Here is a 21245-nt window from a genome sequence, read left to right on the forward strand (position 1 = left end):
TAGACTACTAGAGAGTGCACACACCGATTCAAGCAGTCATATGTGTTAGCTTCTTTAGTCTAAAGATGACCCAAGGTGATAGTAGAGCAGGGTACTGATCAGACACTAAGGGTGATCAGACATGGAGGGCTGGGGTGGAGATGGATCTAGAAGACACAGGAACCAAGGAATCGTTAAACAATACTTTACAATCACTTTTAGGTTCTATTCTTTTTGTTTGGTTTTCTTGTACTTTGGGTTTGACATATGGTCTTGCTACATAGCTTGTCTGGCCTAAAAAATAATGCATAACCTAGGCTGACTTCAAAGTTGTGATAATGCTCCTGCATCTGCCTCCCAAGTGCTGGAATTATAACTATATACCATTATGCCTGGCTAGGTTGTGTCATTCATTATTTAGCTAACTGAAAGCTTTCTTTCCCTTTCTTATCACTGTTTCAAAGTGGATTGTGCCAGAGCAAAGGGGGCACAAACCTGCGTTACTGGGTCCCGCCCATAAAGTGCCCAGACACAGTAGGTCTGTAGTTCTCTTTCTTAGTTGTGTCTTTGTGTGGCTTGGGTACCCAGGTAATTGTAGCCTCGTAAAAAGAGTTTGGCAGTGACCCTTGTGCTTCTATTGTGTGGAACACTTTGAGGAGTATTGGAATTAGCTCTTCTTTGACTTCCTGGTAGAATTCTGCACTGCTCCAAAAAACACGACTGTGTTCTCTGATCATTTCTCATATACAAATGCTCCAAGGCTCCTGGCCAAACAGAAAGAATAGAGCAAATTTCTCTGTGGCCACTTTCCTGAGTATATATGCTCTACTGTGACTATAGGCTGGCCGCTGGGCTGAGAGGAAACAATGTATGATAAACACACACACAGAAACACACCCTTAACTTTTAATTTTTTTAGACAAAATCTCCCTGTGTCCTCTGAGGCTGTCCTTGTACTAGCAATCCTCCTGCCTCAACCTCCCTTCTGCTAGAATTACAAGAATGCTCCACTGCACCAGAGTCTCACTCTATTCTGTGTGCAGGCATGCCTGCTGTTCATTCAGCCTAGATTGAAAGATAGGACCAGCCAGGCGGTGGTGGCGCACGCCTTTAATCCCAGCACTCGGGTGGTAGAGGCAGGCGGATCTCTGTGAGTTCGAGGCTAGGCTGGACCGACAGCTTCCAAAACAATACAGAGAAACCCTGTCTCGTAAAGCCAAAAAAAAAAAAAAAAAAAAGGATCAAAGCCTGCATAGTAGGCTCCCAAGTCTTCTTCTCTGGGTCTTCTAAGGTCATAAGTAAAGGTGGAGTCTGGCGGGAACAGGTACGTTTGGGTGTCTGATGAGATAGAATCTTTTAAACAGAGAGGAAACAGTACAGTCATCACCAAAGGCAGAACAAAACTTTCTGAAGGTGCTGTTTTTCTATAGGGGACCTAAAGTATTGTTGCTTTTTATTGAGCAAACAAAATGAGCTCAAGTGGAGCTGATACCCCCTCCTTCCTCCTCTCCCCTCTTCTCCCCCTCCCTCTTCTGTAGTAACAACTGCCCTCTCTGAGTCTTGGAAAAGTGCTGATGAAATCTGGTGGTTTTATTCATGCCTTAATTTTTCTTAACTTACTGCTTTCTAAAAGTGCCTTGATGCATATGTTCACCCTCAATCCTCAGCCCTTTGTAGGGCTTGCAGTACTTTTCTCTCTTGTGATAATGGCTGGAGCACTCAACATGTTTGCAATTAGATTTACCTTAAGTTTAAAATGCAAAGACACGCATTTGCCTTAGAAAAATTAGCAGATCTTTCTAACGGATTTTGAAGAATATATTTTTTCTCCTTCCCTCCCTTCCTTCCCTGGTTTTGCATATATAGCCCAGGATGTCCTTGAACTCTTATATGTAACCAGGGATGATGACCTTGAACTCCTGATCTTCCTATCTTATTCTCTTTAGTGCCGACATTATATACCTTACCTTGCTTCTAATGTTTTAGGTAAAATCCACCTTCTTATCTTCTCTTTGTTTTTTCCTCTTTTTCCTCTTATTGTTCAGGCTGAGGATCGAGTCCAGGACCACACACATGCAAGACAATTGCCTTACCACTAAGTCATGCCCACAGCCCTTACAGAAGTGTCTTCTGTGACAGATCAGAGACTTGTTTCAAAAGGAATGTGGTGTCTGTCATTAAAGTTGGCCAGACAGAAAGAGCAGAGCAACTTTCTCTGTGGCCACTTTCCTGAGTAAATGTGTCCTACTCTGGTTAAAGACTGGTTTCTGGGATGAGAGGAAAAAATGTATGATAAGCACGCGCGCACGCGTGCACGCACACACACGCACACACACCCCTCCCTCCCTTTCGGTCCTTGAAGTTGACACTGGAGATTTAATGTCTGTTGTGTCTCCAGTGTTACACCTTGAACTTAAAGTCTGTTTTCTTACTTAGTGCTGATTTAAAATAGGTAAACGGGTCAGAAAACACCTCACGGCCACCTTGGCAAAACCTTGGACTTTTAAGTCTTCAAAAAAGTGTTATCAGTTAACTATTCTTGTTATTGTGACCAATGCCTGATAAGAAAAAGCTTAGAGAAGAGGGTGTATGCTGGCTCACGGTGTTCAGGGATCCAGTCCACCATGGAAAAATGGCATGGTGGTAAGAACGGTCACATTGCATCCATAGTCAGGACTCTGAGGGCAGATAGGAAGTGGAGCTTCCCCCTCCCCATGAGGTACTTCCTCCAGTGGGGCTCCACCCACTAATGATACAGCAACCTTCAAAAAGTAGCATCAGCAGTTATGGACTCAAGAGTTCCAACACGTCAGCTTGCAGGGGGTGTGCTGCATTTAATCCACAGCAGGAGGGCGTGCCAGACAATATACTCTTCCTTTTAGGGACGTGCTGAAGATCAGGAAAGGAGACCCAGTCAATAGACTTCCTGGCTCCGTAGGGTGTGTTTCTCAATCTGTGGGTCACAAAACTTGTGGGGTCATGTATCAGATGTCCTGCATACCAGATATCTACATTATGATTCATAACATTAGCAAAATTACAGTTATGAAGTAACAATGAAAATAACTATGGTTTGGGGTCACCACAGCATGGGGAACTATATTAAAGGGTCACAGCATCAGGATGGTTGAGAACCACTGTCTGGGAAGGAGAACATTTGAAGGTTTGAAGGGACTTGAGAAGGGACTGTTGGATTTATCATTTTTTTATCTTAGTTTTTTGAGACAGGATTTCTCTGTATTGCTATGGTGGTTATCCTGGAACTCACTTTGTAGACCAGGATAGCCTTGAACTCACAGAGATTTGCTTGCCTCTGCCTCCCAAGTGCTGGGATTAAAGGCGTGTGCCACTAATGCCTGGCCTTATTTATCTTTATTTTTTTTGTGTGTATGAGTGTTTTGCTTGCATGTATGTCTTTACACGACATGCATGTGTGATACCCAAGGAGGCCAGAAGAGGGCAACAGACCCCCTGGAAATGAAGTTTTAGATGGTTAAGAGCTGCTGTGTGTGTGTGCTGGGAACTGAACAAGTATTGTTAACCTCCAAGCCATTGTCCCAGCCCTGGGTTTACTACACCATGTGAAGGCAGCATTCTCCTTCTGTTGCTCATCCCTTCTCCAAACACTCAACTGAGGTGGGAAAAAATCTGAATTTCAGAGTTATCTTGGTATAGACTCCTGAAAAAACAAAAACCTATTGTACATAGCAAAGCACTGAAAATGTCTGTTCTCTGTCTCCACAGGTTAACTTTGTGGCTTGCCAGCTCTTTGCCTTGTCTGCTGCTTTCTGGTTTAGAATTTACTTACATCCTGGCAAAGCCAGCCCCGAGGTCCGTCACGCATTGGCCACCCTTTTGGGTATTTATTTCGTTGTGTTTTGTTTTGGCTGGTGAGTATGAACCACATAAATTCTAATGTTTATCACTTAGATGCTTTGTGATGATATTCTTGATAAGAAATATATGGCATTGTAAAATACCTCCTATACTGAAGGTTGTGAATGTTGTAGATACCTTATTGTGAATTAAGGAGGGTTATCCTGGGAACTTTCACTCATGTTATAGACAGGAACCAACAAAGGGGCTAACCATTGAAAGTCAGTGCTGTTTTTCTGCTTCTTCTTAAGACTATACCTTTACAGACCTCTTTGAGTCATGCAAACAGAATGCTATAAGGTTTAATTCTTCCCAAGAGGGGACTCCTCCCTAATCTTTACAGATGTTGGTGTGTTTCTTGTCTTGCTGCTGGAGACATGGTGTTAGTCCAAAGGCTACAAGTGCAGGAATTAGGGACATGAGTCATTCTCACAACAGATGGATTGTTAATCTTAGTACAGAAGCCTCCTAACATCCAAAGATGGCAAATACCTAGGGAGTAGCACTTCTTGGGGTGCATGCATTAGAGACTGACATTTCTAGAATGTTTCTTCAAGGAAATTTGTGAGTTTGGTCAGGGTACCAGGAAACTGCTCTAACCCTGCCACAAACCTTTGGGAAAGGATGCAGATTTGGAATCACCACTGTGCTAAAACAACAACAACAATAACAAAAAACCCTGGTATATATATATGGAGAAGGGGATTTTGGTACTGGTACTTTGAAACTTAGGAAAATAACTTTGAGACTTAAAAGTTCACCCAAAACAATTCCTTTTGGGTTTTCAATTTAATATAGATGTAAACATCCTCACTGACTCACTGATTCCAGACATTCCTATGGCTGCTTCTGCAAACCATGCCCAGGTTTCTCAGTGTCTTTTCTGAGATACAGTGTTTTGGTTCTGTAGAATAATACTCCCCTTTCCTTGTGTCTTAAAGGTATGCTGTGCATCTCTTTGTGCTGGTGTTGATGTGCTATGGAGTCATGGTCACTGCAAGTGTATCCAATATTCATAGGTAAGATTCTGAGATATAGCAGTGTGTGGGGAGGAATTTGTGGTCTTCTGGGGGAAATTTGTTTTGCTTATTCCCCATGAGTGATGTGTCTGAGCTTCTTCAGGATGTCAGACAACAGGCAGGATAGGAATCTTTAAAAAGGGCTTTATGGGAAAAGGATGCAAAATGGGATTCAGTTGAAAGAAGGTTTATGCATTCATCAGGCAGCCTCAATCGGGGCACAACTTAGATATCCACCACATTAGAGTATGATGCAGCTATAGGAAGGAGTAACTCTGTAGATATGGCATGGCATGCTTGCTTCTAAAAATTAATGCGTTGAATGAAGGGAGCCACCCATTCTGTGTTTCAGAAAACCCAAGCTAATCTATGGTGTGGGATGGTATCAAGAGATGGGGCAAAGGTCATGAAAGGAAGCATTCAAAAATGATCAGGTGTGAGGCAAAGTCTATTCTCAGATTTGCGTACAGTTTTCTGAGTGCATATATCAAACTCACTAGTTGTATACTTTGAATATGTCAATATGTATATTACACAAGAGAACTACTCAACGAGAAAGCTAAGTTTTGCTGTGATGTTTGCTTTCAAGGCACAGAAGTTGTTTAATTCTTCCGTGAAGTCTGTATGATCACATGATCAGCAGGTAGACTGCCGGTGGGTGTTTTACAATGTCTGTCTGAAAATTCAGTGTTGATTCTGCCTTGTGGACTCTAGAGCCTTATAGGTTTTTTTTAAGTTTCTTTTATTAAAACAGTTTATTTGGAGGGCTAGAGAGAAGGCTCACTGGTTAAGAAAGGTTATATACTGCTCTTCCAGAGGAATCAAGTTCAGTGGCTCACAACTGTCTGTAATTCCAGCTTCAGAGAACCCAGCTTTTGGCTTCCATGGACACCTGCATTCATGTACATGTACTCACACATACACACAACTAAAAATAAAGTAAATCTTTAAGATTTTATTTTTGTTTGTATGTATGCATGTGCCTGTGTGAGTTAATGGCCCCCACCTGGTATAGGTGCCTGAGGAGGTCACTGGATCCCCTGGAACTGGGGTTATAGATGGTTATGAACCCCATGATAGGGATGCTGGGAACCAATCCCTGTCAGAGCAGCAAGCAACCTTAACTGCTGAGCCATCTCTTCAGCTGCAAGCGTGTTTTGTGACTATATAGACTTTTATCTTTTACTTATGTTGCATTTTCAGCATTTAGAACAATTCCTGGCACAGGCAACAGTGAAGGCTCAGTAAGTATTTATGAAAGTAATGGCCAGGGCGATTTGAAAAGATACTTGCAGGCTGAGTATGGTGGTGCATTCCTTTAATCCCAGGACTCATGAGTCAGAGGCAGGAGGATCTCTGTGACTTTGAGGCCAGCCTCATCTTCAAAGAGAGTTCCAGGACAATCAGGGCCACACAGAGAAACCCTGTCTCAAAAAAACAAAAACAAAAACACTAAACCCCAAACACAACAAAACAAACAAACAAACAAAACCAATACTTGCACTTCCCTGTTCCTGGCTTCTCTGAGAAGCCCCCCTTTTGGCCTCTGACAGCCCCCTTGATTAGTAAGACCATCACCACCCTTCTTAGAAACACTGACATGTAACTTTTCAATATATAATTTTGTAGTCACAATAAAATTTTCATTTTCAGAGGAAAGCCTCTTTACATGCTTTTAAGCTCCAAAGTCTTCCACCTTTGTATCCAAATGAGCTGTGGAAATGTGGTTTCTAAGCTCTCTCTCCTCAGTGCTCTCCTTGAAAAGACAGTATTGTTCCTTCGGGAAGAAAACTGGGAGGTCTGTTTTACTAATTTGAAAAGGATGAGTTTGGTAAATGCTTTACATGATATGTGTAATGCTTACAAAAGTCAGGGTGTGGAGTGGGGGCTAATGAGATTGCTTGCCTTCTTAACACATGGTTTTGAGCATTAATTAAATCACTGGTTCTCAACATTCCTAATGCCATGACTTTAATACAGTTCCTCATGTTGTGGTGACCCCAAGCATACAATTATTTTCGTTGCTGCTTCATAACTGTAATTTTGCTACTGTTATGAATCATAATGCAAATATCTATGTTTTCTGATGGTCTTAGGTGACCCCCTTGAAATGGTCTTTAGATGCCTGAAGGGGTTGTGGTCCGCAGGTTGAGAACCATGGAATTAAATGATTAGTAATCATGTTTCGTTTTATAGCACATTTCCTTTCCTTTTTTTCTGTTTAGTCACCTTGGTGTTTTTATTTTATTTCTAAAAATTTTCATACACTTTTTGGTCATGTTCTTCCCTCCCAGTTCTTCCCAGATCGCTGTTCCTACCTCCTTACTTCATATCCTTTCTCTTAAACAAACAACCAAAGCATGAAACAAAATGGAAAACAAAAAGTCCCCAAACTTCATGGATTCTAGTTTGTGTTTGTCAGCTATTTTCATGAGCACACAGCCTGCCCTGTGTGAGTAGTGGAAGAAAACTAGTTTTCTTTCTCGCACTATTTATCAACCGCAAATAGCTTCCTGGGCAGGAGTAGGCCTCTGCTGGTTACCTGTGATAACCTGCCAGTTCCTCTTCTCACTGACATGACACTGTTGGGGCACATTCTGGTTTTTAGAGGGTCCAAAAACTTATATGAGCTCTTGTTTCATGGCAGGCCTAGGCTTCTAGGTTCCACTCTGGAGTCTGGAAATGGGACAAAATCAACCTAAGTGGAGATGGGCGGTTCACAGACAGACAGTGATGTTCACCATAACAATTTTGTGGTAATAGAAGACTCTGCTTTGAGAGTAAAATTGGAAGATGCCCAAACTTGTTCTTCCTCTTTTTGTTTGCTTGAATGGTTGCTAGTTTGCAGAAGTAGGGAGTGGTCCAGTTCCCAAAGGAAGAACTCCATGTAACTTAAACTATGTCCCAAAGTTGTTTTCCTCTCAGTTGTTTGAGGAAAAGAACAAGAGGCTGAGACTAGAAAATGTGAAATCTGGACAGGTGGGGTAGCCTGCCTGTGGTTAGCTTTCCCCACCTCATATGAGGTATGGGAAAGTTGTGTGATTATTTCTGAATGATTATGAATAACCCCTCCCATGTGTATGGATGTGTGTAGGTAGGTGTATGCATGTGGTACATGCATGTGTGTCCATGCATGCATGCATGCAGAGATCAGAGTAAAATGTCAGATGTTCTGATGTCCTCCTCTGTTGATGGACACCTCATTGGCTTGAGATACTGTCTCTCACTGAAACTGGGAGTTCACGATTTTTGTCTAGGCTGGCTGTCCAGAAAGCTTCTAGGATCTGTCTGTCTCTCCCACCCGCATCCCCCAACTGCTAGGGTTATAGACAAGTACAGCCATGACCAGTCTTTTACACAGGTGCTGGGATTTTGAATTCAAGTCCTCATGCTTGTATAGCAAGCATTCTTGCCTGCTGAGCCAGTTTCCCAATCCCCTTGAACAAATTTGGGAAGACAATAATCTTATGATCCCATCTAAACTGTTCTCCTTTTCATGTCCAGTGTTGAGAGTTCCATCTTGTGGCTCAGAAGAGATATGGAGAGGTAGTGTTGTTTGCTGTCTGCCAGGAACCTATTTCTGGCCTAACTGTTCCTCAGGATGTGTTGAGAGAGTTCTTAGGGTACCACCTCTGTTTCTATCTCAAAGGCACAGTAGTAGGCAGGGAGCATGGGCATCAGCTAGCTCTACCAGGATCAGCTGAAGCAGATCTGGTTCATATCTTCCAGGATGGAGGCCTTGTGTGACAACTGGTGATGTAGTTCATTGATTCTGGAGACCATGCTTTGTGCTACATCCTAGGCTAAGCTCCTTTATAATGTATTCTGTTATTCTCAATACATAAATGGTCAGTGTATCAGTTGATATTTGATTTCGTTATTGCTAACACAGTCTTTCTAAAACAATGTGTAGGATATAGATGTTCCTTTATTTTTTTGAGTTGAGGTAATGACTGCTTATGTAAGTAAATGCAGGTTGATGAATTTTTATAGGGAGAACATACCCAGTCAGGTCAACAAGAGAGCATTACTGTCTTGTTCTAATCTCTGCCACACTCCTCTTTCCAAAAATAGCCAATTTCTCATACCACAGATTGCTTTTACAAGTGCTGGGGTTTAAACTATTATTATTTTGTGTCCACAATATATGTTCTCTGCACGACACATGAATTCAGGTTCAGCCAGGGCAAGAATGCTATGTTGTGTTAGGATTCAGTATTTATCCCTGTCATTTGCAGCTGCAGTTTAATTACAACCACTGGATTGAATCTGTTTACCATGTCAGTCAGGGAAGAAACAGGTGGGACTATAGTTGACCTTGTTCTAGAAGATTCTGCTTTCTGTTAAGTCTGCCTTGTACTTCTGCCTTGAGCTTGTGAACTGTCTGGAGAAAGGGATGGGAAGCCAGAGGCAGCAAGGGTTCTCTCCTGCTGCTCTTGTTTCTCAGGGCATGTGTTCTTAGGTATTGGCTTTGTCGACTGCCTTCGTGGTTAGAAGGGATTGAAGATTGTGCGAAGGTGAGGGAGGCTGACTGTTCCTTATGGAAAGTGTTTTGGGAAGAAGTGTTTCCAGTTTTGAAGGCTTTAAGATTTTGGAATATGAGCATAGACCACAGTGGCGTGAATATTGAATCTGAAACCTTAATATTGCAAATGTTTTGCAATCTGAATCTTTTTAAGGACTGACATAACGCTCATTCTTATTTTTTAATTGAGTATTTTTTATTTTAGAACATTTCAGATTTTGAACTTTTGGGTTAAGACCATTTAACCCTCACTGTTTTTCTTTCTTCTTTTTGGTGATGCTGAGTAGCAGCCTCAGGTCTTTGTGCACAGTAGGCAAATGCCTGGCCATTGCCCTTCAGTTGCAATAAGTAAGATGAAAGAGAACCTAATGTTGTATAATGCTTTAGAGAACTCTTCATGCTCTCTTCCTGACTATTGTCCTTACTTTACTACTTCCTGGGCTGACCTAGAATTCATGAGTTATTTTAATATGAACATATGAGTCTCAGTACAATTTAATGTCAAAATATTCACCTTCCCTGGCTTATGACATATATTAGAAGTTACAGCTTTTGGATATATGTCTCTATCTGTTGGTTTCCTGAGACATATAAAATGCTAACTGTATTAATTTCTTCTAATAGCCATGATGCCCTCCCTACCCACAATCCACATGTCAGGCTAAGGACGGGAATGTTTAGGGTTCCAGTGAGTTGGGAAAGCAGATGTCCATGTGGATAATTGTAATTTATTAGTGTTCTGTACTAGAAGAATATAAACAACTGAGCAGTGATTTAGGTTGGGCTTGGGGAACAGGGGTGGTGTAAGAGGAAGGATGCTCTAGAGAAGCAAGACCAGTAGAATATGCATATATATTCAGACATGATGGTGTATGCCTTTAATCCCAGCACTTGGAAGGCAGAAGCAGAGGCAAATAGATCTCGGTGAGTTCCAGGCCAACCTGGTCTACATACAGTGAGTTCCAGGCCAGCTAGTTACAAAGTTTAAGTTATATGGTGAGACCCTGTCTAAATACACACACACACACACAGACACACACACACACACACACACACACAGAGACAGAGAGACAGAGAGAGACAGACAGACAGAGACAGAGAGAGAGACAGACAGAGACAGAGAAACAGAGAGGCAGAGACAGAGATGTAGAGACTGAGACAGACAGACAGTCACAGACAGACAGACACACACACAGACAGAGAACCTGGTAGGAATTTAGACATCTCAGAAGTGTCAGATTAGACACTAAAACCTGGAGCTTCTTGTATACAGAGCCCACACCGGAAGGCTGAAGAAGTTGGAGTCTGGTGATAACTGCACATGCTCAGAAATAAGCAGCTAGAACTGGAAAGATGGCTCAGCAGTTAAGAGTACTGGTTGCTTTTCCAGAGAGCCCAGGTCAATACCCAACATCCACATGGTGGCTCACAGCTACCTGTAATGCCAGTTCCAGAGATCTGATGCCCTCTTTTGGCCTCTGTGGAGACTACACAGCCATACATACAGATAAAACAGTCATACATATAAAATGAAATTAGGAAATGTTTAAAGAAAAGAAAGAAGTAGGTGTACAAATGCTGCTTTCTCCCTAGACTTTATATCTCTATTCCTGTTGGCATGGCCACCCACATTGAGGGCTGATCATTCCCTTCAGTCAATCTTCTCTGGAAGTACCCTCACAGATACATCCAAAAGTATATTTCCTCAGCAATTTTAAATGCAGTTAGGTTGATGATCATGATCAACCAGGGAGGATGTCTGAGCAAGTGATAGCAGAGAGGTGGCATTCTCTGAGCCTTGCCTGAGAACTGGGAAGTTTTCAGATGAGCTGTGGGATGAGGAAGGAGTGACAGGCAAAAGGAAGGGCATACAGGAAGGCATCTGGTCTGAAAACAAGATGCAGTTGTGAACCATGGGCAGGCCAGTGTAGTTGAGCATTAAATGGACGTGGACCATAGCTGAAGATGAGTCTGCAGAGGTGGAGGAGAACTTAGAGAGTGGGATTCCCCTTGCATGCTGTGGTCAGGAGTTTTAATTTGACTTGACACTGGGTTCATTGGGCATTTTAAAGTACTGTTCCCATACTTATTTGTACACTTAACACACAGTATGTGAATTTGGCTAACAAACACTAAGGGACATTTGTGCTTTCATGAAATGTACAGTCAAGAAAGGGGATAGTAGCTCATCAGAGTGTCTTAGTCTGCTGAGGCTAGCAACAAAGTACTCTAGCTAGGCTAGTTAGGTGGCTTATAAAGACAGAAATTAGTCTGTCATATCTCTGGAGGGTTGAAGCCAGATTCATCTAACCAGCCGGAACTTCTGGTAAGCATCTGTCTTCTTATAGTCCTTTATGGGAAAGCTCTCTGGATATTCCCCTGGCTTTCTCAGATTTGCCTCAAATTTCCTGTGTACCTGAGGATGACTTTGAACTTAAAATCTTCCTGCCTCAACCCCTCATGTGCTGGAATTACAGTTGTGTGCCACCACAACGGACACAGAAGGATCCCTTTTATAAACGTGCTGATCCCAATTGCCAGGGCTCTATCCTTATGACATAATCATCTCCCAAAAGCCGCAGCACCTGATACCATCACACCAGAGGTTCGGGTTTTGACATACACATTTGGGAGCATGCATTCTCTCCATTGCACAAATTATCATGTGTATTTAAAATTACAAGTTGATGAGAATACATATGTATGTAAATGTCTCTCAGTGTGCATGACACAGGTGTGTATTACTAGTTTATATGTCATATTGTTTGTGCCCCATCTCTCTGAAAAACATAGGGGTGTTGCTCACACATAAGCTGTAATGGATGCCTGAGGCGTGGGTAGGGGGGAATCGTGTACATATGGTAGTGATATGTATTTAGTGAAGGTCATCATATAATTGTAATGGTGTATGCCAAGAATGAGTCCAAGAATGTGCCCACGTATACCTGGTACCGATTAAACCAGAATAGCTAGAGGAAGAACCCGGGGATTTGTAGTTTGTAAAGCTGTTCCAGTTGATACCTTTTGCTGTTAAAGCTGTAGTCTGGGGAAGAAAAGATGAAGGGCTCAGAGGAGTGGGCACAAAGGGGAGATGGGATGAACTAGGATGTACCTGGGACATTCATGACTTTGTGACTAGTCACTTGTGGAGGGCGAGAGAGAGGACAGGGAGAGCGTTTATTGAGCACTTTAGTGTCATGCGCATTAATCTGGTTCCTGTGTTTTGGGTTTCAGGTATTCCTTTCTCGTAGCAATGGGCTACCTTACGATATGCCACATCAGCCGAATATACATCTTCCACTATGGAATTCTCACTACAGATTTTTCGGGGTGAGTATGTTCATGGGAGGGGGACATGTTTGACTGATGACTTTGACTAGGTCTCTCAGGGTCTATAAACACCAAGGACACATTAAGGAGTGTCATGACCAGCTAAATCACAGTGAGATGCTGTACTGATGAGGAGGTTAAAATTTTACTTGTTCTGTACAACTATTAACTCTATACATTGTAAGAAGGCCACAGATTACAACCCAGGAACCTCACCCCTCCCATTTTCTTTAGTCTTATTTGAACACAGGCATGTGATTATGCCTTTTCTGTAGCTGCTTTTGTACTACAATGGCAGTGTCGAGTAGATATGGCCCACAGAACCTAATGTTCAGTTTCCTGTCTTAGGGTTTTTATTACTCTGATGAAACACCATGACCAAAAGGCAGGTTGGGGAGGAAAGAGTTTATTTGGCTTAGCTTACACTACCAAATCACTGTTCATCATCAAAAGAAGTCAGGACAGGAGCTTAAACAGGGCAGGCACCTGGAGGTAGGTTCGGATGCAGAGGCCATGAGGGATGTTGCTCACTGGCTTGTTCCCCATGGTTTGCTCAGCTTTCTTATAGAACTCAGGACCACGAGCCCAGGGATGGCAACACCCTTAATGGACTGGGCCTCCCCTATCAGTCACTATCTAAGAAAATACCCTACAGCTGGATCTTATGGAGGTGTTTTCTTAATTCAGGTTCCCTCCTCTCAGAGGACTAACTTGTGTCAAATTTACATGAAACTTTCCAGCACACTTCCTTTATGCATTTCATTTCTTTAAAAGATTTTAAAAAGTGTGTGTGTATGTATGTGTGTGTGTATGTGTGTGTGTGTGTGTGTATGTGTGTGTGCTTGTGTCTATGTATATGTATGCAACTTGAATGGAAACACTGGTGGAAGCCAGAAGAGGACATTGGATCCTTGGAGCTGGAATTATAGATGGAGCTGGAATTATAGAAACTGATCTTGGGTCCTCTGGAAGTGCAGGAAGCATTTTAACTGCTGAGTCATCTCTCATGACCCCTGCATTAACCTCTTAGTGGTTAATAACACATTGTAGCTGATAAACAGGTGGTAGCCCATGATCCCACTTCCAGATCCTTTTGACTTTTGTCAACTACAAGGGAAGTCCCTGGTATAGCTAGTGGCCTGTGACTTGGTGGGCCATGCTTCTCCATATTGACCCTGGTTCAGGCCTTTGCTAATTCTACATCATGGCACTGAGGAGATAGTGCAGTCAGTAAATAAAGCACTTACTTACAAGCATGAGGAACAGAGTTCACCAAGTATGGTGGCACATACATGTGATTCCAGTGCTGGGGAGACAGAGACAAGCAGATTCCTGGACTCAATGGTCAGCCAGCCTCGCTTACTTAGAGAGTTCCAGGTCATGATAGACCCTGTCTCTAATAACTAGAATAGCAACTGAGGGAGCACCCAAGGTTATCCTCTGTCCTCCACAAGTGCACATGAGCCTACACACACACACACACACACACACACACACGCACGCACGCACGTACGCACGCACGCACGCACGCACGCACACCTCTCTCTATACATATGTTTATATTAGTTCAAGCACAGCCTTTTGACTCTTGTGGAATGAAGGTCGTGTCCCTGGAGACTCGTGCCATCTGATAGGAATTCTCCAGCATAGATCAGGAAAACCCGACTTCTCTCCTCTAGCTAGATTGCTTCTCATTCAGTGAGTCCTTGGTGAACAGGTCTTGCTCCAAGGTGGGAAATATGTAAATTCATATGAATCATAATACGTGGATATGCCACCAGTTATGAGGTATTTAAAAACATGAATTAAAAGAGGGTTTGTTCAGTGATGTTAAATAAGGCTAAGAACTGGGACTGGACTAAATGTGTGGAATCAGTGGGGCTTGTGCTGGACATGGCCATTAGGGAAGTGATGATGCTTGCGATCATTAATGATGATTGGTGGTCAAGAGCCACTCACTGTCAACCTGACTATATTTTGAGTCACCTAGGAGATTAGTGAGGTACACTTCTTGACATGTCTATGAGGGCATTTCCAGAGAATTAGCTGATGGGCTAGAATCCACCCTGACTCTGCATCAGCTCCTGCCTCCAGTTCCTGCTCTGTTTGAGCTCCTGTCCTGCCTTCTTTTGCTTATGAACAGATATGGAAATATAAGCCAAATAAACACTTTCCTCCCCAACTTGTTTTTGGTCATGGTATTATGTTGCAGCAATAGAAACCTTAAGTCTGAGCCAAAGGCCTAAGAGCCTGAAGTTCAGATGTCTAAAGGGAGAAGATGCATGTTTCAGTACAGAACTAGAAGAATTTAAATTTGTCTTGACTATTTGTCCTATCCAGGCCTGCAGTGGACTGCAGAACACCTCCATCCATGAGGACTGGGATTCTTCACTCATGCCACTGGTTCCCAATACCCTCATACACATACCCAAAAGGAAGGTTTATCAGTTGTCTGGACATCTTTTAACCCAATCAAGTTGGCACATAAAATTAACCATCTCAGGTTACATAGAAGCTGATTATATATACACTTACCTATAAATGTGTCATTAGGTGTGTATGTATATCTATAAATGTAAATAAGTAAATATAGATGTATTATATGAAAGAAGAGATAGTAATTTGTTTGAAATAGGATTGAGGACTTTGGAAACCACTGAAGGAAGTTCAGTACATTAAAAATAATGGCTGTTGAATTAAGAGTGGATGAGGCTGCTGGGAACACTCCAGATATCAAGGATTCTTTGCTCAGATTGCTTTGCAAGCACTGTTTTTGTTTTGTTTTGTTTTCCCTCCCTTATTATATGCTAGAGGAAATGACCCTAGAACTATCAGGTGGAGTTTATGCAAGAGCTGCATTGTGCAGGGGATTTACACTCCAAGGAAAGGCCTTGCTCCTACATCAAAGGCTCTTTCATTTATTAGTCAGCAGGCATAGACTGCGAGCCCTGTGTATAGCAGCCATGGAGGACACAGACAGGAGTGAGTACAGATGCAGAATGAATGTGCACCATATTAGATTACTTAGAAAACTCACACTGGCCAGTGTCGTGTTCAGGGTTGGCTGTCCTTCCCAAACTCATGTCCACCCAGCCTCAGGCTGTGTCCTCATTTCCAAGCATTGTCTTTGCAGATGTAATTAGTTTAGCTGAGGTGACCCTGGGTTAAAGTATGTGCTTTAGATGCAGTCTGACTGGTTTTTGTAGGAAATCTGCATGGATAGACCCAAGGCACAGCTAAGGGACAATGGCTATGTGAAGATGGGGGTAGAAATTAGGGTGCAGCCCGAGTCCAGCCATGTTGAAAATTGTTGTCAGAAGCCAGGAAGAAGCATGGGGAAGATTACCTTGCTGGACCAGCACCATGTGCATGTGATTAGCATAGGACTCTGTTGTCATTGTCTAGGACCGTGAATTTAAAACACAGAATTCTAATTTTCTTGTTGTAAGAAAATCCAGCATGTGGCAGCTTGTCATAGCAGCTTTAAGCAGCTCATACACATTGATTCATGATTCTTTACCTTTTATTTTTTTGGTTTTTTGAGACAGGGTTTCTCTGTATTGTTTTGGAAACTGTCCTGGAACTCATTCTGTAGACCAGGCTGGCCTCGAACTCACAGAGATCCTCCTGCCTCTGCCTCCAAGATTCTTTATCTTTTGATGGCTCAACACACATCTCTTGTTCCTGACTGTGGGGTAAGAGCACCTCACTGTTCCTGTCTTGGATGTTCTTGTTATATCTCCTCCTCCATTTGTTTCACTAACACCATAGAGTTTTCTCCTTTTCTCTTTCCTTTTCTTCTTTCTCCTGCCCCCACCCTACTGTGCCCCACCCCGCCCCACCCTACATAGTCCTGCTCGTTTATTCCAGACTGGTGTCTTCTCTTTAGCATAAGCTGGGCTTGAACTCTCAGTTCAGCCTTTCAAATGAATGCTGCATTTATGGGTATATGCCACACACCTGGCATCTTCTGCATTATTTTTAGTACATTCAGAATCATGGAAAGTCACCAGCGTGGCGAGTTCAAGGGCGCTTGGGGAAAGCAGTCACATGCTCGCACCACATGGCTGATGCTGTGTTTGCTATCAGGGAAGGCACAGATTAGCTCCCATCTTCACCACTCTCTGCATTTGGTGCATTTCCTCAAGGGGTGTTTATTTCTTGGCTTTTTAAAAATTTCCTGTAAGAAATCTCTGGAGGTAAGCCACAATACTGCTGAATGGTCAGCTTGCAAGGATATGTTTAGGGAACAGATCCAAAGAAGGTGTGCCTGTTACTTGAAAGTTGTATGTGACTTAGTTTTCTTGTGGCTGTGGTATCCACTATGTGGAGGATTGTTTCTTTTTTATTTTAAAATAAAAATGGCGGACATAAACCCATCTTCCTGGCTAAAGTCAGTCATCATAACTGGAGAGGTACATGCACCCTGAAATTGACAAGGGGCTTCAATCATAAATTGATAACAGTTACAGGGGATCTTCACCAATGTTGATTCTTTAAAAATGTATTATTATTATTTCTTTTTAATTATTAAAATATCTTACATGTATTTAATCTGTGTATGTGTTCATGGCCTGGCGCCCCTGTAGGAGTTCAGAGGATAATTTGTGTGAGTCAGTTCTCCCCTTCCTGAGGAATGAACTCAGGTCATCAGGCTTGGTGGTAGTCACCTTTACTGGCTGAACCATCTTACTGGCCCACAATGCTGACTCTGACTACAAGCATACAGCAGCCACAGGCTTTCTTTTGGGATGGAATTGACTTAACCTTGCTATTTCTTTCAACTGCAATGCAGTGTTTAGGACTTTGTCAGGAGATAAAATATTCTTTCAAAGTGGAATTGTCAGGAGATAAAATATTCTTTAGGAGATAAAATATTCTTTCAAAGTGGAATGTGGTGTCTCACAGCTGCCTGATGTGGGAGTGTCTGTCCTTCGAGCATGTGGGCAAATCTTAGTGCCTAACATTCTTTATTTCACCTTTGTGTAAAAGCACAAACAGGAGTTTAGTGGGAGCTGATGTGATTAGTGTTTATGTCAGAACATATATGGATGTCTTTAATTTGGGAGAACATAAGCACTTGAACTTTGGGTTGTTCTGGGACCTGAAAATTTATTTATCATTCAAAAGTAATCAGGTTTCCATGGGCTGGCCCAGTAAAGAAAACAGACAAAATGCATTTTTCAATGCTACTAATGCAATTTAAATCAATACATGTATTAGGAGCTGTGAATTCCTTCCTGTTTTCTCCGTAAATGTGGGCTACAGAAGGCATTAGACCAGTGGTTCTTAACCTGTGGGTTGCAATGGGGTCGGATGTCAGATACCCTGCATTTACAGTATGAGTCATAACAGTAGCAAAATTACAGTTTTGAAGCAGCAATCAAATAATTTTATGTTTGGGGTTACCATGACATGAGGAACTGTACTAAACGGTCATGGCATTAGGAAACTTGAGAACCACTGCAGTAGAGTATGCCCCCAACTCCCTGGGGAAGCTTTGCAATTGTGATAACGCTAATATTTTTTAAGTTTATTGTAGTGAATTGATTTTTATTCTTTCACTCACAGAAGAGTACAAATGAAGTTGTTTTTTCCAAGGGTGACAGCCAGAACTCTGACTTCTTTTTTTCTAGAGCAGGCCAGATCCAGGCAGATGATTTCTCACCTCATGTTGGCAATTCAGGTCACCAAGTGTTCTTGAAAACATGATTGAGAACTCTCATACACTGCTTGTGGGAGTATAAATACATATAACCCTTCTAGAAGGAAGTTTTCCTACAAGTTTCAAGAAAGAAAATTTTCAAGTTCATATTCTACAATAGGCTTAATAGGAATTGAGTCACTGCAAGGAAACAATTTACTCATAAGAATTTTATCTATTTTCATAAATAATGAAAAACTGGAAGTTTCTTAAATGGTCTAAAAAATGTTAACAGTTAAATCAAAGAGCTAAATTAATGCTGCATTGAGAATGAGATTTTCAAGGTAGGTGTAATGGGTCACATCTATAGTCCCAGTACTTGGGAAGTTGAGGCAGGAGGATTGTCCTGAGTTGGAGGCCAGAGTAGGCTACAGAGTGAGACCCTATCTCAAAAAAAGAAACAGAAAAGAAAAAGCAGAGGAAGAGGAAATGTTTTTAAAGCTTGTAAGATGAATCTGTGCCGAGATCCCATTTCTTTCTCAGATTGTGCATATCTATAGGAAAGGAATGGGAAGAAATAATGAAAATGTAAGACAGCCCCTCCTAGAGGGGCCATTACTGGTGATTTTATATTTTTTTATTAGTAGTGTCATGGTGAAAACTCCTAGAATGTTATTTAAATATATTTAAATGCATACTACAAGATCAAAGAGATTCATAGTTGACATTTGGAACAGTAACCATTTGTTTTCCTTGCTATCTTATGGGTGCACATTAGAACTATGACTTAGGTCCCTCTCCTGGTGGTGGCCATTTGCCTTTGCCTTGTTGTCCCTGGGCAGTTTTTTCCTCTGTTGCTTTATAATGTCTGGCCACCCCGTCTGATGTTCAGCCCAATGACCACATAATTGGTTCCTGTGATTTGGAAAGAGAAGACATATGCAAAGAGATTTCAAGTTGCCTTTTTTCCACATCTGGCCCTTGCTTCAGGCCCTTGCTAGGTTTTCAGTCTTCAGCATAGTCACTTGGAGTTTAATTCTGAAGACCAAAGTTATACCATGTCCACTTGTCTGGTGTACTGTTGAAATGGGAAGTAGTGTCTGTGTTCTTGGTCTGTGCCAAAGAATAGAGCCTAACGCTTTGAAAAGAGCTGTGTGTGTGTGTGTGTGTGTGTGTGTGTGAGTGTGTGTGTGTATGTGTGTGTGTGTGTGAGTGTGTGTGTGTGTGTGAGAGAGAGAGAGAGAGAGTGTGTGTGTGATGGTGGCTGGGGATTGTCATTGTTTTATCTTTTTGTCCAAACTTATATTCACCTGCCTGTTTTTCCTTACTTCATTTCTGCCCTTATATTTCTATTTTTCCACTTATATTTCTTTGTCCAAATTCGATGAATAATCTTAAATTCAAGAAGACAAAGTATGATTTTATTCATTATTGTTTCAATCATGGGAGAAACAATGGCACAAGGGTATATGGCCCCACTCCCCACGCTGGCCTCTCCCCTGGATTTCTGAGGCTCCACAGGTCCAAGGGCACAGCATGAAATTGATGAGGATGTGTGAACATAGGATGTTCTCTGTGCTGAGGATGGGCTTCTGCTGCATGAGGGAACCATCTGTGTATCTCTTCCTGTTCTTTCTCTGCTCATACTGTATGTTCAGGGCAGCCCCCCACAGGTGTTCCCAGAGGCTAGCCTCATCTACAGAACCCCTCACAGATGTTTCCAGAGGCTAGCCTCATCTAGAAAAAACCTTCACATGTGCTCCCAGAGGCTAGCCTAATTTTCAGAACCCCTCACAGATGTTCCCAGAGGTTTGTCTTACAGGTGATCCTAGATCCTGTCAGTTGACAAGATTAGCCACCACATCTTGTATACTGAGCTTCGAATTTTGGGCAAAAGTGAGCATGGATGCCAATCATAAGCCAATAGATATACCTTAGACTGTTTCATCTGATTGAAATACAGTATGTGTGGGACTTACATTTTTAAGTTGAGGCCTCTAAGGATTCAATTCCCAAGCCTCTTATAGGACCTCTGTTTATATTCAGTATATCTTAGTTCACACTTAGAGGCAGTCATAACTAAAGAGTGGCGGGTGTGGGTGGCTCTGTGAGGGACAGTTTGGTGCTACCCTGTCATCATGCTTGCAGATTCTAGACTTCAGGGTTCAGAACCACTTTTCCTCTCGGTGGACAGGTTCTGGCTCTGACTTGTGGGTTTTGAATATTTTAGAAACACATGACTGACTGCATATGTGAGTTGTTTACTTTCTTGTGTGTAGTATGCAGGCATGTGTAAGGATGTGGGTGCACATGTGTATGAAGATGGATGTACACAACTGAGTGCATGTATATTGAGCCCAGAGGTTGAGGATGTCTTTCTTGATCATTTCCGCCTTATATATTGAGACAGGATCTTTTATGTGAACCAAAAGCTTTTCTATTTGGCTATCATGGCTAATCAGCTTGCTCCAGAGCTCCCTTTCTGCCTCCCAAGTACTGGTGTTTCAGGCAGGCCACCACACACACCTAGCATTCACTTTGGTGTTGGGGATCCAAATTCTGGTTTTTGGGCTCACACAGAAAGTACTTTACCTGCTGAGCCATATCTTCATCCCTAAGCTGTTCCTTTTTGCATAAATCCTTAGTAACTTCTTTGGATATTTCAGATAGAAGCAATACCTGTTGAGAGTACACAATAGATAACTACAAGATTATTACGTATACCTATTGCTGGATAGCATTTAGCACACAGCTGCTGCTGCTGTTTTTCCCCCTGAAAATGACATCTCCACTAAGGCCTGGCAACAGTATGGTTTTTTGCGTATTCCAGTGGTAGAGACTTCATGCTAATTCGTGTTTGTTGACTTGACTG

At 42.2% G+C, this 21245-nt stretch overlaps 1 protein-coding gene across 3 annotated transcripts in view; it reads left to right on the top strand.

Moving 5' to 3' along the window:
• The window catches only part of Mboat1 (membrane bound O-acyltransferase domain containing 1), a 103829-nt gene that overhangs the window by 50344 nt on the left and 32240 nt on the right, over positions 1-21245 (top strand). For all 3 annotated transcript variants that reach the window (XM_021225034.2, XM_021225035.2, XM_021225036.2), the window contains 3 exons: positions 3724-3869; positions 4797-4874; positions 12634-12729. In XM_021225034.2, coding sequence (XP_021080693.1) covers positions 3724-3869; positions 4797-4874; positions 12634-12729 — 320 coding nt within the window. The remainder of the gene's footprint in view (positions 1-3723; positions 3870-4796; positions 4875-12633; positions 12730-21245) is intronic.

Source organism: Mesocricetus auratus, unplaced genomic scaffold (genome assembly GCF_017639785.1).
Source record: "Mesocricetus auratus isolate SY011 unplaced genomic scaffold, BCM_Maur_2.0 Super-Scaffold_100013, whole genome shotgun sequence".
Classification (NCBI taxonomy): Eukaryota; Metazoa; Chordata; class Mammalia; order Rodentia; family Cricetidae; genus Mesocricetus; species Mesocricetus auratus.